The 17,077-nt window shown below is 41.1% G+C and overlaps 1 protein-coding gene across 2 annotated transcripts; it reads right to left on the bottom strand.

Moving 5' to 3' along the window:
- On the bottom strand, positions 12,872-16,775 carry LOC109713551 (benzyl alcohol O-benzoyltransferase-like). 2 transcript variants are annotated; one of them, XM_020237659.1, is made up of 3 exons: positions 16,681-16,775; positions 15,993-16,466; positions 12,872-14,133 (listed from the first exon to the last, which is right to left on the bottom strand). In XM_020237659.1, the coding sequence occupies exons 2-3, from the start codon at positions 16,422-16,424 to the stop codon at positions 13,189-13,191; spliced, it is 1,377 nt and encodes a 458-aa protein (XP_020093248.1). In that variant the 5' UTR covers positions 16,425-16,466; positions 16,681-16,775; the 3' UTR covers positions 12,872-13,188. The 2 variants fall into 2 exon arrangements, with proteins under 2 accessions (XP_020093248.1, XP_020093249.1); XM_020237660.1 differs by having other exon boundaries at positions 15,993-16,762.

Genomic DNA, 17,077 nt, shown 5'->3' with positions numbered 1-17,077 from the left:
ACTAGGGAGGAGGTGAGCGCACTGGCGGTGACCGGACTCTCAGAGGCACGGGTTAATACTACCAAAAAAAAATATAGCCCGGCCCAATGTCGGACAACCTCTGGATGTGATACGGGCCGAATCCAATGATTAGTGGACTAAAACATGGGCTTTTAGTGGCACCAAGTACTAAATTGATAGGTCTCATTTTTGGATCAGTCAACTTTTTGTTTTGACTTGAATTCCAAAATAAGAAAGAAAGCCCAGCCCAATGACGGACCAAATCTGAATGTGATACGGGCCGAATGCATTGACTGCTGGACTAGATACCTAGGCTTGTTCCCAGGCCCCAGTACCTAATTGATAGGTCTCTTTCTGGATTAGTTTGTTTATTAAGTTGCAACTTTCTGTTTTATATTAAATTGCAAAATAAGAAAATATTTTAAAATTATGAATTTTGAATAAAATATTTTAAGAATGAATCATAAAATTTGTTATATATATATATATATATAGAGAGAGAGAGAGAGAGAGAGAGAGAGAGAGAGAGAGAGTCTGGCTGCTATGCTATCGATAGCACCAAACACTTGGTGCTATCAAGTTTTCTGCAGTTAGATTAACCCCTTTGATTATTTTTACACATTGGATTATAGTATTCATCCAATCACCCACTCAACCTTAGAGACTCCACATCATTCTAATCGCACATTTCCCAATCTGAGGGCTAAAAAACTAATAGCACAAATAACTTGGTGCTATTGATAGTATTCCAGCCTAGTTCTCTCTCTCTCTCTCTCTCTCTCTCTATATATATATATATATATATATAGAGAGAGAGAGAGAGAGAATATATATATATATAGAGAGAGAGAGAGAGAGAATATATATATATATAGAGAGAGAGAGAGAGAGAGAGAGTTGAGCTAGAATACCATCTACAGCAAACGGCCGCCGTTGCCAACTATTTATTTTTTATGATGGAGGCCCCAAATCGATGATAGGTACTATTCAACATAATCTATACCACTTGAAGTTTTTATAAATTAAATTTAATATATTTTCAATATTATTCTCTTATGCATCGAATGGACACAAAAATAAACGGTTAAAAATGAATATTTTTTTAAAAATAATGATAAGACTCTTGTAATCAAGATCAAGAGTATAGATCGTGTTTTAAATAGTTTAAAAGGTTCTCTAACAAAAATTCAATTGATTTAGATATTTTTACGCTGTTAAACAAAAAAATGTTTAATATCGATCATTAAAATTACAAATTTTGAAATCCTTTGATAATTAGGCCAATGATACTGAAAAGATTTGAAATTTAATTTCTAAACAATGCATGTGGTATAAATTATTTTCAATGATGCCAACCATCGATTTAGAGGCTCCATCATAAAAAATAAAATGGGTGCTCGATAGTATTCTAACATAACTATCTCTCTCTCTCTCCATATATACATATATAATTTTCAAATCATATACTAATAATAGAAATGGAAACATTATAAGATAAATAGCTGATTCAAATTCATAACTATTTGTCAAATATTTAAAAATTTTAAAATTAAAATGAATATTTTGGATTTGGTGCATTTATCTAACGTACAGCGGCCCTCGATCCCAGCATTACGCCCACCGCCCAGTAAGCATAACTTGGAAGGAAGTTTTCTGACGAAAAGTCGTGGGAAAAACATTTTTTGAGACAAAAGCAGATGACACAGCAACGGGCTTTGAAATACACATCAAAATGTAACCCGGCCTAATGTGAGAGCAAATCTCGATGCCATACGGGCCAAATCAATTGACTACTGGACTCAACACTTGGGCTGTTACCCGGCCCAACTACCTAATTTATAGGTCATTTCTTGTACTTTTTGTTTTGGCTTAAATTTACTTTCCTCAATTCTTTTTACAACAAAATTTTAAAATTTAAAAATGTTAAATTCAACTATCATATTTTGTAAGAAAATATCTATCACATCCGATCTCAAATTTAAATATTTGCTGCCAGCAATAATTATATAATCAATTCTTTTATCCATACGTTGAATATTTTCATATGTTTTGTGAATTTTGACGAATCCGAAAATTAGGTATGTGATTGAACTAAGAATATTAAAATTTTAATTCACCTTTAATTCTAATTTAAAATTTAATTGATCCATATTAATTAAAATTTTTAATTATTCATTTATGTTTGATATCCAAAATTTAATTTAATTTTAAATTGTGTAATTAAATTTCAACTATGAATTTAATATAAAATAAAATTATAAAAATAAATAAGAATAAAATTTAAATATATATTTTAAATTAAATTTAAATTTGATTATCGATTGCAATCAATAAATTATTAATATAACACTTAATTAATGGTTAATATTGAGATAATCTAGAAATATTCAATTATAAAGAAAACATATGAAATGATATGGAAATATTTAAGAAAAAAGAGAAAGGTTATCTATTTGAGAAAAAAAGAGATTTAAATCTTGTTTCGTGATGTTATTTATTTTGCGTAAGAAAAAAGAGAAATTAAAATTTATTTTCTGTCAAAAAAAGGTTCATTTATCAAAAAAATTACCAAAAAAAAAATAAATTAAAAAAGTCAAAATTTGTCTGTCATTTTTTGTTAAAAAATATCTATCATAACTAACTCAAATTTAAATAATTGCCATCAGCAATAATTATATAATCAGTTTATATATAGAGAGAGAGAGAAAGAGAGATAGTGCGCAAGGCTGTTGCGTTATTAGTTATTAGGAGCACAATAATCTTTATATTCCTAAGTTTGTAATCATTCATTAATTTGATGGACAGTTAATGTGAGGGAGAGAAATGAAATTGAGAAGAAATTTAAAGAGAAGAAAAATTGAGATGAAACTTCAAAATCATCTCGGTGCACCTAAGCCATTGATGATGAAACTTCAAAATCGACGATCGGTTCCGTTAAACTTGATTCACAATATTTGAAGTAATTAGAAAATATTTTTTGTGAATTTTTGATACCTAATGATCAAAAGGATTTAAAATTAATAGTTTTTAATAGTTGATGTATGTCGTTTACAAGTTTAATGGTGTATAAATATTCAAATCAGATAAAATTTTGATAAAAAATTTTTTATACTGTTTACAACAAAATCAATATCTCTGATAAAAAATTTTAATGTTACATTATAAGATTTGTGAGATTTTTATTTTCAAGTATTGATTTTGAATTCTTTCGATCACTAGGTAAATGATGTAAAAAAATCGCAAAATTTATTTTCTATATAGTTGAAATACGATAGAGCAAGTCTAATGGCGTCGGTCACCGATTCAAAATTTGCCATATGTCTAATTTTTATACTTTGTCGAAAATTGAGTAAGAGTACGTATGATTGTCAATATTGAAATCGGTTTTGATTCTTAATAGTTTTGGCAAATACCATAATAGTTTCTCGACTATATATTTTCAGATTCGGAACCGTTGTATTTCATGGCCCCATCTATTTCAGCCGTTATCACAAAAAAAAAAGAAAGAAAAAAATATTTAATTTGGTCGTTACAGCAAAAGTGTTTGCTTGATTGAAATTTAATTTGTTTCTTCGATCGATACAAGGAGTTTATTTATAGGGGGTTGCAATAGTAGATGGATGGACTACTACATGGTACATACACACAGTGAACCACTTAATTGGCGTATCCAAGTACCTACTAATTAATCTGTTGGAAATAATAAGCAGCGGAAACTTACAAACCAGATAGCCAACGTATTCGGGAACCCGAATCGGATCGGATTATTTGTTTTACAAGCCTTCTTGGATCGTCCTTGTCTCGATGCTTCTGGATCTCCCACGTTTCTCGCCTTCTCCCACGCGTACGCCTTACGCCACGGATCGGTTGCGGATCTGATGCGACGGATGTTAATCGAAGAGGGCTACCAGAGTCCTCTTCTATGTCCACACTCCAAAACCCCGAGAACGTAGGTGGAAATTCCAGAGAGGAAGAAGAGAGAGAATAATGGAATATTGAATTAATTCGAATATCAATCGTCTCAGATGGGAGAAACAAGGGGACGTATATATAGAATAACGGAACCCCTAAATATCCTGAATCTCACAAAGAGATTAGGATAAGAATTAGGATATGATAGATATCCTCTAGTAGATATGTTTCTTAACTGATAAGAAACATATAATTTATTATTATCCTAAACCTATTAGGATAAGTCGTAACCCACATCCTAAGTGGATCGGGTTAAATTAAAACCCGCCAATATGGACATACCACATGGCTACAATCTCCCACTTGGCCACATTGGCCAATTCTCTCTCACTCATTCATCTCTTCATACGGGTAATGGAGCGTGCGACCTGACGAAAGAAACACATGCAGGAGTGCTATATTAAGTCACCACCCAACTAACATAGCACATCACTGACTTAATTCGTCTATGCCCTAGACGTTCCAACACACACCGAATCAAGCGTCACAAAGTCCCTCTCCTGTAATGGCAGGGCTCGACCCCACCATAATTTCTCGTACTCATGATTATCTCAAGTAACACAACCGAGATAACCGCCCGGGCAATGAGTCACAAGACTTACGTGGTGTGTTATCGAAACATCTTCCTCAGCCCCTCACGTTAATCCATATTGGTCCAAGCACTTTACTAGACGTGCTCCGCGAGATCGTATTTTCTCATGACCCTGAGATACACGCTAAGTTAGTTACTTTTGACCTCCACTTCATAACGTAGTTCTAAGTCGAGGGCACAAAAGGGTTAGTGCTCACACAGTGACATGGAGGGAAGAGCTTATGTCACTCTACTAACTGGTCGACAAGCACATACAGTATGATATGTATGCTATGGCGGAGCTCCCACTCAATGGGACATGTCACGCTCTGAAAGAACGCCATACGAACCTTGGTCTAGGTACCACTAAGGTATCTAACCACCACAACTCAAGTCATCTCTCTAACCTGAGCACTTAGGTTCGGCTACTATACAGGCTCGATATGAAATTTCACCAAAAAATCATATCTGACTCTTGAGAGTCTCATCTTAAACTAATTAAGGCGACTTTTAAATTACATTAACACTTTATTCATAACGTATATGAACAAAGCAATCATATTACAACTACTCAAGTTCAATATGATTATTTAGTCTCATCCTGCTCACCACCTAGGTGCCAGGGCGATCATCCGTGTGAGTGGGCTGATCTGAGCCCGGTGACTTAACGAATATGTGCCTACTAGTATCAATTACGCAATCACATTAACAGAAAAAACACATTTCATTAATAAAGCGTAAAATACAAAATAATGTCCATAAATCAAAACCTACGAAGACCCAAACTCCCAACGTGGGTCTGGAACACATCCCTAGCTATCGGCTTGGTCAACGGATCAGCCACCATCCTAGTGGTGGAAATATGTTTAAGAACGACCTCGCCTAGCTTAATTATATCTCGAATGTAGTGAAAACAGATATCAATATGCTTTGTCCTGCCATGATACTTGGAGTCATTCACATACTCCATGGCAGCTATGCTGCCAGAGAATATCTCAACAGGTTCATCGACTCGAATCACAAAGTCGAGTCGCTGGAGAAATCTCCTTAGCCAAACAGCCTCCTAAAACGGCTGCTGATCAAGCAACATACTTCGCTTCCATAGTAGACAAGGCAACGCAGCCTTGCTTCTTACTATGCTAGAAAATTGCGCCACTTCCAAACACATAGCCTGAGGTGGACCTGCACTCATCGCCATAACTAGTATCGCTATATTCTTTCAATCAAGTCCCCATCTTGAAAGTATAGGATGAGATCACTAGTTTCTTTTAAATATTGAAGGATTCTCTTCACCGCTTGCCAATGAATGGGTCCTGGGTTGCTATGGTAACAACTTACCAAACCAACAGCGAAGCAAATGTCAGGTCGAGTACACATCATAGCGTACATCAAACTGCCAATTGCACTCGCATAAGGAACCCTACTCATTTCCTCCTTTTCTTTATCCGTTTTAGGGCACTGATCAAGACTCAGAGTTTGATTCTTCTCCACTGGAGTGTCAACGGGTTTACAATGATGCATAATAAAACGCTCTAGAACCTTTTTAATATAAGATTCTTGAGACAAACCAAGAAGCCTTCTAGAGCGATCACGGATGACCTTTACTCCGAGCACATAGCTCGCATCACCCATGTCTTTCATTTCAAAATTGAGAGACAACCACTCCATAGTGGTATTGATTAACTCCATGTCATTTCCAGTCAATAGTATATCGTCGACGTATAGAGAGAGAAACAAAATCTCATTCTTTGTTTTCTTGATATATATACAGTGGTCCTCCTCTATCATGGACATACCAATAGAGGTGATGGCTTCATGAAACCTGAAATACCACTATCTCGACGACTGCTTGAGACTATAAATGGATCTTTTAAGACGACGAACTTTGTCTTCTTGACCTTTGAGTACAAAACCCTCAGGTTGATCCATATAGATCTCCTCTGCTAATTCTCCATTGAGAAAAGCTGTCTTGACATCCATTTGGAGCATTTCCAAATCTAGGTGTGCCACTAAGACTAGAATCAAACGAATAGAGGGAAATCGAACAACGGGAGCAAACGTCTCGTTGTAATCTACCCCTTGCCTCTGAGTGTATCCCTTAGCCACGAGCCGAGCCTTGTATTTATCGATTGATCCATCCGCCTTGCGCTTAATTTTTAAAAACCATTTATTTCCAATAGACTTGCGCCCAGGCGAAAGGTCAACCAATTCCCATACTTGGTTCTTGCTCATGGAATCCATCTCATCTTTCATAGCAGCCATCCACTCACTGCAAGCTGACGTCTGCAGAGCTTCTTTATAAGAAGAAGGTTCATCGTCATTGAGCGGAGTACTCATGAAAATATCCCCTTCGATCAGAATGTCGACGGGGAATATGTCCACGTTCACTTCTACGCAATGGATGGTCCGAACTGCCGACTTCCAAGGGCATGCTCTCATTCAACGAAGCACTCCCACTAGCCGGAGGATCGCTACCACTTCCTTCAGCGACTTTGGGAAGTGACCGATCACCATCAATAGCAGATGGGGTATCGTCGTCCTGTAACTCATACAATCCGACGTCTCTTCGCATTTCACCAATGCTTGGAAAATTTCTTTCTAGGAATTCTACATCACGAGACTCAATCTCGGTCATACCACCATCTGGGTGTTCACCATACATCACATAACCCTTCGAATTTTCAGGGTATCTGATGAACACATGCTTGCTTGCTTTGGGGCCGAGTTTTCCGAATTTATGTGAGGGGCTGTGAACATATCCAGCTGAACCCCAAGGGCGTAAGTAGTGTAAACTTGGCTTTCTACCGCTCCATAACTCATATGGGGTAGTAGGCACTGATTTGCTAGGGACTCGATTAAGGATGTAGGCTGCAGTCAAAAGCGTATCTCCCCAAAAATTTATAGGAAGTTGCGCTTGCGCCATCATCGACCTAACCATGTCTAATAGAGTACGGTTCCTTCGCTCTGCAACACCATTTAGTTGCGGAGTACCAGGAATAGTGAGCTGTCTACTAATGCCCTTTTCCTCACAATAAGTCTTGAATTGATCAGACAAGTACTCACGACCTCGGTCAGTGCGAAGCGCCTTTACACTTCTTTCTATTTGATTCTCAGCCTCCGCAACGAAGCGCTTGAAGCAATCTAAAGCTTCAGATCGGCGAGAAAGTAAATAGACATATCCATAACGGGAAGAATTATCAATGAATGTGAGAAAATAGCACGCACCATGCCGGGCCCTCACATTCATTGGCCTACAAATGTCAGAGTGGATTAGCTCTAAAATATGAGAGGCACGAGTAGCCTTACCAAAAGGCTTTTTACATGCCTTTCCAGCCAGACAAGGCTCACACACAGATAGATCAACTTTGGCGAGAGACCCCAAAAGGCCTTCTCGAGCCAGTCTATTCATTCTGTCTTGACCTATATGGCCTAATCCGGCATGCCATTTAACGGATTCATCGCAGAGATTAGAAGAAAAGAAGTAGAAGTAGTAAATGCAAACGAATCATCCTCCAAATCTAATTTAAAGAAACCATCAACTAATGTACCATATCCAAATAAAGTACTATGAAAGAAAATATCTAGGCGATCTCTGTCAAAAATGGCTCAACAAAGCTTTCCAACTCCACCATAGGGAATTTGATTTCGACTTTTCTGCGCTCAATTATTGTAACGCTTCTTACGCTTTGGGTGCGATTCCACTGCGTTTCTCGGAGCGTGCAACAAGAGCGATAGAACGATTCGCTTCCAAGCGCTCTGCCTCGAGATCGTGATGGCGCGAGATGTCATTAAACATTTTAATGTTCTCGCTATGCGTCATCAGAGGCTTCATCTGGGACCATTCAGTATCAGGCAGTGAACGAATCACTGCTAGAACTTGTTGCTCATCAGTGAGCTCGTTTCCAGCAGTCTTAAGGTCCCGAATCATGGCGCTCATCACACGAAGGTGCTCAGCCATTGAATGCTTCGGGTCTTTAATATACTGTAGAAACTTGAGATTTAAGGCACGTAGCCTCATAGATGAAGTTTGACCAAAAGTAATCTTCAGATTGTCCCACATGTCCTTGGCAGTTTCAAAGATCTCAAACTGTCCAATGAGGTCGTCTTGCATGGCACTCAACATAGTGTACCGAGCAGTTCGATCCTCCTTGATCCATTTGTTATAGATCTCCTTTTCATGCTCAGAAGCTGTGCCTTCGGCAGGCAAGACTCTTTTGACAGATAGAGTTTCAAGAACCCCTTGTTCATTAAGCAGGTATTGCATTTTCCTGTGCCAAATATCATAATTCTTTACATCTAGCTTATCACCCCTGGTGAGATCAGCTATGATGTTCTTGGAAGTTATTTCACTACATTCAAAAATAGGTTTGGACATTAGGCACATATTTCCAAAAAATTAACAAGATTGAAACTTTTATCCTCGACACAACGGGATCGAAAACTTCGCTATGCTCGTAATCATCACCCAGTATCGATTCAAAATATTACAATCTTATTAATTTTTCTACTAATTTTGAAACTTATTCAAAATTAAAACTGATCCATTTTGAAAGAACACATCCTTAAAAAAAATTTATACATGAAGAACAAATCACATGATGTCATCACACAGATAAAAAAAATAAGTACTTATGCCAAAATTTAATTTGAAAAACGTCGACGCTGCGCAAAACACATTCCTTTACATGGCCTTAATTATTACATCACCTTTTTCAGAATTAAAACCTACTACATCACTACAAGATGTACATCAGAAAATAAATATTCTACAGGAATGCTGCACACGTCGAACCCGTCTTTCCAAAATTAAATTTTGTTAAAAAATCACCGAATAACATAAGTACTTATATGCCAATAAAATATCATGCTACATAAGCAAAAAAAACACCCACATAGGATAAACAACACATGCATATTCTAAAAAAATGGCATAATAAGTATCCAAAAAAAATTACGCAGGAAATATATATATCAAATATCATGCAGGAAAAAGATATATATTATTATTTTATTTAAAGGGCAAAACTTACTTTATCATCACAGTCGGGCCGAGCCCTTTCGGCGCGTAGCAGGAAGGGCCGAGGCCAGAAGCCCTCCCGAATCGCGCAAGAGCTTCGTCCCTGCACTCAGCAGGTGCGGCCAGCGCCAGCAGCGGGCCGGCCTGAGTGCTGCGGGCCAGCACAGTGCGTGGGTGCGCGCCTGCGCCCGCATCGGGCCGGGCCCAGCACCGAGCCGGGCCCGTCCGGGTGCGCCCGCTCCAGCAGCGGGCCGGACCCGTGCGGAGCGAGCGTGCGCGCCCCGCTCCCGTAGCGGGCCGGGCCCGTGCGCAGGGGGCGGGCGCGCCCCGCACCCGCAGCGGACCGGGTCCGCGTGGAACGGGCGGGCGCGCCCCGCTCGCCCAGCGGGCCGGGCCCGCGCGCATGGGGCTGGCGCGCCCTGCACCCGCAGCAGGCCGGGCCCGCGCGGAGCGGGCGGGCGTGCCCCGCTCCCGCAGCGGGCCGGGCCCGCACTGTGCTGGCGGTCGCGCCTACACCGGCAGCAGGCCGGGCCCGCGCGGCTGTGCGGGTGGGGGCCCGCGTTCGTAGCAGGCCGCACCTGCGCAGGTCGCGTGGGAGAGCGCCTCGTCCGCAGCGGGCCGAGCCCGCGCGATGCGCGCGGTGCGCACCACGCCCGCAGCGGGCCGAGCCGGCGCGATGCGCGCGGTGCGCGCTTTCGCCCGCGGTAGGTCGCGTCAAGCCCGCTCGCAGTAAAAAAATGCACGAAAAAACAACATATGTTAAAAAAAGTTCACATGTCCTATGATGATCAGAAAAAATAAAACTAATTTAATTTTTCTTTTTCTTTTTTCCGATTTCACAAAGAAACCAAAAAATTGCAGAACGAATCTACATCAAGGATTGATCAACGAAAAACATGCGATCTAAAACACACGCATCACAAGCATGATCATAAGGCGAAAACAATCATGCAGGCTCTGATACCAATTGTTGGAAATAATAAGCAGCGGAAACTTACAAACCGGATAGCCAACGTATCCGGGAGCCCGAATCGGATCGGATTACTTGTTTTACAAGCCTTCTTGGATCGTCCTTGTCTCGATGCTTCTGGATCTCCCACGTTTTTCGCCTTCTCCCACGCGTACGCCTTACGCCACGGATTGGTTGCGGATCTGATGCGACGGATGTTAATCGAAGAGGGCTACCAGAGTCCTCTTCTATGTCCACACTCCAAAACCCCGAGAACGTAGGTGGAAATCCCAGAGAGGAAGAAGAGAGAGAATAATGGAATATTGAATTAATTCGAATATCAATTGTCTCAGATGGGAGAAACAAGGGGACGTATATATAGAATAACGGAACCCCTAAATATCCTGAATCTTACAAAGAGATTAGGATAAGAACTAGGATATGATAGATATCCTCTAGTAAATATGTTTCTTAACTGATAAGAAACATATAATTTATTATTATCCTAAACCTATTAGGATAAGTCGTAACCCACATCCTAAGTGGATCGGGTTAAATTAAAACCCGCCAATATGGACATACCACATGGCTACATAATCAATTTCCAATTAACCATGAATCACGTGAACGAAAGCACGCGCACCAACACGGTGTCGGGTGTTGTGCTGCACACCCTAACCTGGCACATGTTTTGCTCTTTTTCTCTTTTTTCGTTTTCTCGACTGTAATAAGTCCAGTCATATACGGTATTCACATTTTTCACATCTCCACGAACATTGCATACTAGCGATGGCGACGCGCATGGAATTAGTGCTGCTTGACCCTGCGTGCGGGGTCGTCCCCGTGGAAAAATTCTAGAATGCAACGGGTATATTAGTGACGTGGCGTAACAAACCAATCAAATTAATCCTTTTAAGAATATATGTCCCATCATGATTGTAAAAAAGTATTTTTATTGTACTTTTGTTTGAAAAGAAGGAATGTGATTGGCTTGTTATTGATGACGTGGTGTAAGTGTGACAGTATAGAATTCCTCGTCCCTGTGGCCCCTGCACGGACCGTTGGTTCACACTGTTGACCCGACGAATGTGCTGTCCTGTCATGCACTCCGCTCAATCGATCACACTAATTAAAGTCCTACTGCTCTTGTTAATTTCTATATGCCATGTCATAGTTAGTTTCCTAATTGCAGGTGTTAAGATTGTACACAGGATCCGAATTACAATCTTTCTTTTTTCTTTCTTTTTTTTGTTATAGAGCTAGCAAGCATTTCTCTTCCTAATTAAAATGAGGAAATATTTTGTTTGAGACAATTACCTGAATGGAGTTGTAATCTTTTATTTTTTAAAGAGCTTGTTAGTTATATATATATATATATATATATATAAAAGTTTAAGTCGCTATAACGATAATATTTTAATATTCTAATATTTTATACTCTGCATGTTGCAGGCACGTATGTTTAAAATATTTTGATATGTTAAAAATGTTACGTTTGAACTAATGGCGGGGAGTTGTTTTTATAAATTAAATTGTAGACGATTCAAGCAAAAACTTCAGTTGCTAGAGTACTATAGTTTAGTAATACAAATTGTCCATTTTCGTAACCATGGGTTGATTGCAATTTGTCATCCGAGGTTTAAAAAAATTTAAATCACCATCTACTCAACATATGATGTCCAATTTATATAGTTATTGTTACGGAAATGTTCAATTTTGGGACGAGAACAAAGCGCAAAGTTTGCGCTGGACGCTAACTCTCAATTAAACGAAGCTAAGCGCCCTCTCCTCACGTCCACAGGCCGGTCCCATCTACTGTTGCAATAGCGGATGCCATACAACTGTCGGTCATGACGGGTCAGGCCCAGCCTATGACCGTTCCCTAATTGAATCTCAAACGAAAAATAAGAGAGAGAGAGAGAGAGAGAGAGAGAGAGACTCATCAGAGAATTACAACCACGAGGGTTTTTTTTTTTTTTTTGGAAAAACTTCAAAAAAATTCCATGTAGTTTCGTAGTTTCTTACTTTGTCCTCCTGTGGTTTAAAATATATTAAATTACTCCCTTGTGGTTTCATTTTTATCTTTTCTGTAATTTTTCCGTTAATATTTCATTAAATTATATACAAAAAACTTCAGATAGCCATCTAGATTTATCAAATATTTATTTTAGTACCCTTTAATTTTAACTTTATCACTTATTTAAGAAAAAAAAAATAATGAAATTAATAAGAAAAAGAGTAAAAAGAAATCACAAGGGGACAAATTGATACATTTTAAACCACATGGAGGCAAAATGAAAAACTATGAAATCATAGGGGGAGTTTTTGAAGTTTTCCCTTTTTTTTTTCTCACAGACAGATCTAAAAAAGAGAGAGAACACAAATTATTCAACTTTTCATTATCTCACACGTGGCACACAGTACAAAGACGCAGATTATTCTGCCCAAATATACAGAAAGCACGAACAAAGAGATGGATCGATTCTTTCTTCCCTCCCTAACTAGTAATTACTAACAAGTATATATATTGCGACGTGATCACCATTGGTGGTCATCATCTGAGAGATAATATATATTGCGACCGGCTTATTCAATTAATTTGATTTGATTAATCGGAGGTTGGTAGCTAGGCAGCTGCTTGCGTGTTCCTTAATTCATGAGATGGTCAATCAATGTAGATCAGAGCGCGGACATGATGGGGAGTGCGGAGGAGGGCTGTTGGGCGGGGGTAGTGGGTTGCGCGAGCAAGGTGTGGAGCTCGGCGACGAACTTGTCCATGGCGGGGCCGGGCAGGCAGACGGGGACGACGACGCCGCGCTCCCCCTGGGCGTTGGTGAAGGGAATGTAGAAGCTGGCGACGCCCGGGATGGCTCCCACCCCGCCCTTGGCCGGGCCGCCGTACACGGGCTTCCCCCACCCAAAGTCCACGTCCCCGAAGCCGGCGCGCTTGACGTCGGACACGAGGTAGGCCCGCACGACGGCGAAGTGCGGGCGGCCGCGCAGCACCATGAGGTCGGCCACCGAGCGCAGGTACTCGACGTCGCTCATCTCCGCCTTGGCCCCCTTCACCAGCTCCACCGCGTACCCCAGCGGCTCCGCGCAGAGCCTGCCCGCGCTCGACACCGCCACGGGGAAGGCGAAGGCGTTGCCGTAGTAGCCGCTGGGCACCACGCCCTCGGCCTTGCCGCGGGCGTTCACGATGCAGATAATGCGCACCTCCTCCTCCGGCGCGGGGGCCAGGGCCGCCGTCCGGCACCTCCACAGGCACGCCGTCAGGATCTCGAAGGCGGAGGAGCTCTTGCGGAGCTGCGGGGGGACGTGGCTCCTCAGGGCCGCCATCTCCCGGGCCCCGAAGAAGAAGGACCGGTGGGCCATGTCGCCCAGCGGCACCAGGGTGCCCTTCGTGTCGGCCACCTCGTCGTACTCGCGGTGCCGGAAGCTGGGCCGCGGGGGGTCGCGCGCCTCCAGCAGGTGCCGCTCCCACACGGGCCGGACGCTGGGCGCGGGGAGGCCGCGGGCCAGCTCGGCCACGGCGTCCATGAACTGGATCAGCCCGGGGGCGTCGCACATCGTGTGGTTCAGCCGGAGGCCCAAGATGAATCCGCCGCACACCAGCCGGGTCACCTGCATGTATATAGCATATACCCACACCACACCGCTCTACTTAATTAATCATATGTATATTACTCTACATCTTAATTTGTAGCTGGCTAGCAGTTTTAAAAAATAACAATAACTAACTGGCTAGCAGTTAGTTAGCTCAGTTCGCCAAAAACAATATATATATATATATATACACGTCAGTTAGTTTCCTTCGCAAAACAACACATGTACGTATTACCTACCTGCAATAATTAACGAAAGTACGGAATGCGAAGGCAAAAGCTAGCTACAAACAGCTCAAGTACGTGTTCTTCGAACGTACCCGATTACTTACTCTCTATCATTTGGCACTAAAGTACTCCCTCCTCCTCCTCCTCCTCCTCCTCCTCCTCCTTCCTTCTTCTTTTTTTTTTTTTTTTGTTTTTTTTTTTTTGACTATATATAAACTGCAGGTGGCCAGGCACTACTCTAAAATACAAAGTATATATAGAGAGGGAATACTATAGATGCTAAATCCGAAAGAGACGTTAAACTAATTAGTCTTACTCTACGCCTTTCTTCGTTACCCCTTTTTCAAAAGCAACTTGTGCCATTATTAATTGTCTCTTTGACTTGCTCCACTACTGCACCAGTGGCCAATTATTATTATTGTTTTTTATGAAACAGATAGCGAGCTATCTACTTTATTCATTAAGTAAAATAAACTAGACATACAAAGTGAAAGTAGTTTCGGTCTTCGAAAATAGATAAAAAAATAGTAAGAAGAAGCGAAAAAAAAAAGAAAAGAGAGGAGGGAGAAAGTAGAAAAAAGAAAAAAAAGTAAGGTGCAGGAATCTAAAGACCGATCATAGTAGCTTGTTTCAAGACTTCGTTAATAGATTAACCAGTGGCCAATTATTGGAAGGGAGTTTCAGGGAGTCACATGACAGTCGGCGTATAGTCACATGATAGTCGGCATATATATAGTTGTTCCACTGGACTAATACTAAAGCACTTTCCTGATTTTAAGATTAATTAAATCTCTGCTACACCACAAGAGTGGTATATATATTTGAAGTGTCCGAATATGATTTTATACCTTTTCAATTATTATACACGTAAATTTTTAGAAAATGTATTAATTTTAGAAATAAACTGTATATTGACAGTTTGAAATGATATGATGTAAAGTCACCAAAAAGAAAGATATCGTCAGTTTCTGCCAGAAGTACAAACAGAACAGTAATTTGCTTGAGTACTATAGATGTACCTGATCTATAACCAATAATAGTGATTTTAATTAATTAGTGTCTGGATCGATCTCTTGCATAAAGAGCTTAATTGCTCAATTTTACTTATATATCCCTGCCAATTAATTAAATATCATGATCGATGCTAGCTTCTATATGTATACGCTACTCGTAGGGGATCAATCATCATCTATTTTCTGCTAGCTGTATCGGTGTATTTACAGCACTGCCACATGTATGCCCTATTAAAATTAATTTAGTAAAAAAAAATAATAATAAGTAAATTAATAAATCTCGGCGGAACATCGTACTATATACACGTGAACTTTTTTGGGGGTACGTACGTAATCGAAGTTTTTCGTTAATTAAAAGCCCAAGTTCTCGAAGAGTATATATGAAAATTCGATCTCTTTTGCTCCTCTCAATAGAAGATTCTGTTCTGTTCTCCGGGAGTTTGTCGATTTGTATATAACGAGTTTAATTTTTAAGGAACAAATACGAAAATGGGAATTTAATTATATATTATTATTAACGGGATATTAATTAATACGTCTTAAAATGCCCATTAATTAATAGTAGTGTAGTAATCTCGAAGAGTATATATGAGTTAATTTGGAGGCATATATATAATATATAATATATAATATGTACCTGGATGAGCAGCAAGGGGCAGTGAAGCACCCCACTGGAGCCGGGGACGTCGAAGAGGAGGTCGTCCAGGCCGGGAAACGGCGGCTGCAGGGCGTGGCCGAAGTGGTGGAGGGGGACGTCGGCATGGGCCTCGATGAAGAGCACTCCCTCCCCGGTGCACTCCACGTAGAGCTTGCGGCCGGGTCCTTCCCTGAGGCGGCCGGCCAAGGGGTAGTAGAAGACGAGGGCCTTGGCCAGGGCGTGGCGGACGACCTCGGCGGGGTCGCGGCCGGCCATGGAGGGGTTGCTGCGGTAGAATTGGATGACCGGGATGTGGAAGCGCAGGCCTTCCTGGTCGTCGATGTCGGAGAGCCGCTTGAACTCGTGGGGAGTCGGCTCGGCCGGACCCACCAGCACGGCCTCGCTGCGCCGGACGCTGAACATCGGTGCCATTGCGTTGCGTTGCGTTGCGTTGCGCGCGCGCTATATATATACCTACGTACGTACGCACGCACGCACGCAGAATTAATTTAATTGCAAATTATTGTTATTATTATTATTATTATTATTATTGTTATTATGGAGGAAATAAATTAAGAATTAATTAATTTGAGGAGGCAAAAGCAACATATATAGAGAGCGAGAGATCTATGAGGAAGAGAGAGAGAGAGAGAGAGAGAGAGAGAGAGGGAGAGGGAGACACACGCACGGGGAGAGTAGCGGCTGTATTAATTGGGTGTGTTGTACGGGAGCTGCAGTAGCGGCAGTAGCGTTGCTCGGAGAAATGGAGGGAGATATCTAGCGCTCCATTTATAGCGGAGATCCCACGGGCCATGGGACAGCCTGGGCGCTGGGTGGGGGGCTATATGCGTGGGGCCATTTGTTTTTTATTATTAATTAATTAACAAAAGGCCCCAACAAATCCGGCAGTCTCCGTACAACCAACAAATAACAACATAAATTCTACGCTGAATTGCTGTGAAGGCCCGCGGAGAACTTCTTAGAAGAGGGTGCATCTCCGACCCAGCTCGAGCTCGGTCTATTCCAAGCTCATTACGTACGTACGGTTGACTCCGCAGGTAGTCAATACGTTCTTATATAGTAGG

This window comes from Ananas comosus, linkage group 8 (assembly GCF_001540865.1).
Source record: "Ananas comosus cultivar F153 linkage group 8, ASM154086v1, whole genome shotgun sequence".
Classification (NCBI taxonomy): domain Eukaryota; kingdom Viridiplantae; phylum Streptophyta; class Magnoliopsida; order Poales; family Bromeliaceae; genus Ananas; species Ananas comosus.
This window is presented reverse-complemented; position numbering and strand designations above follow the sequence as displayed.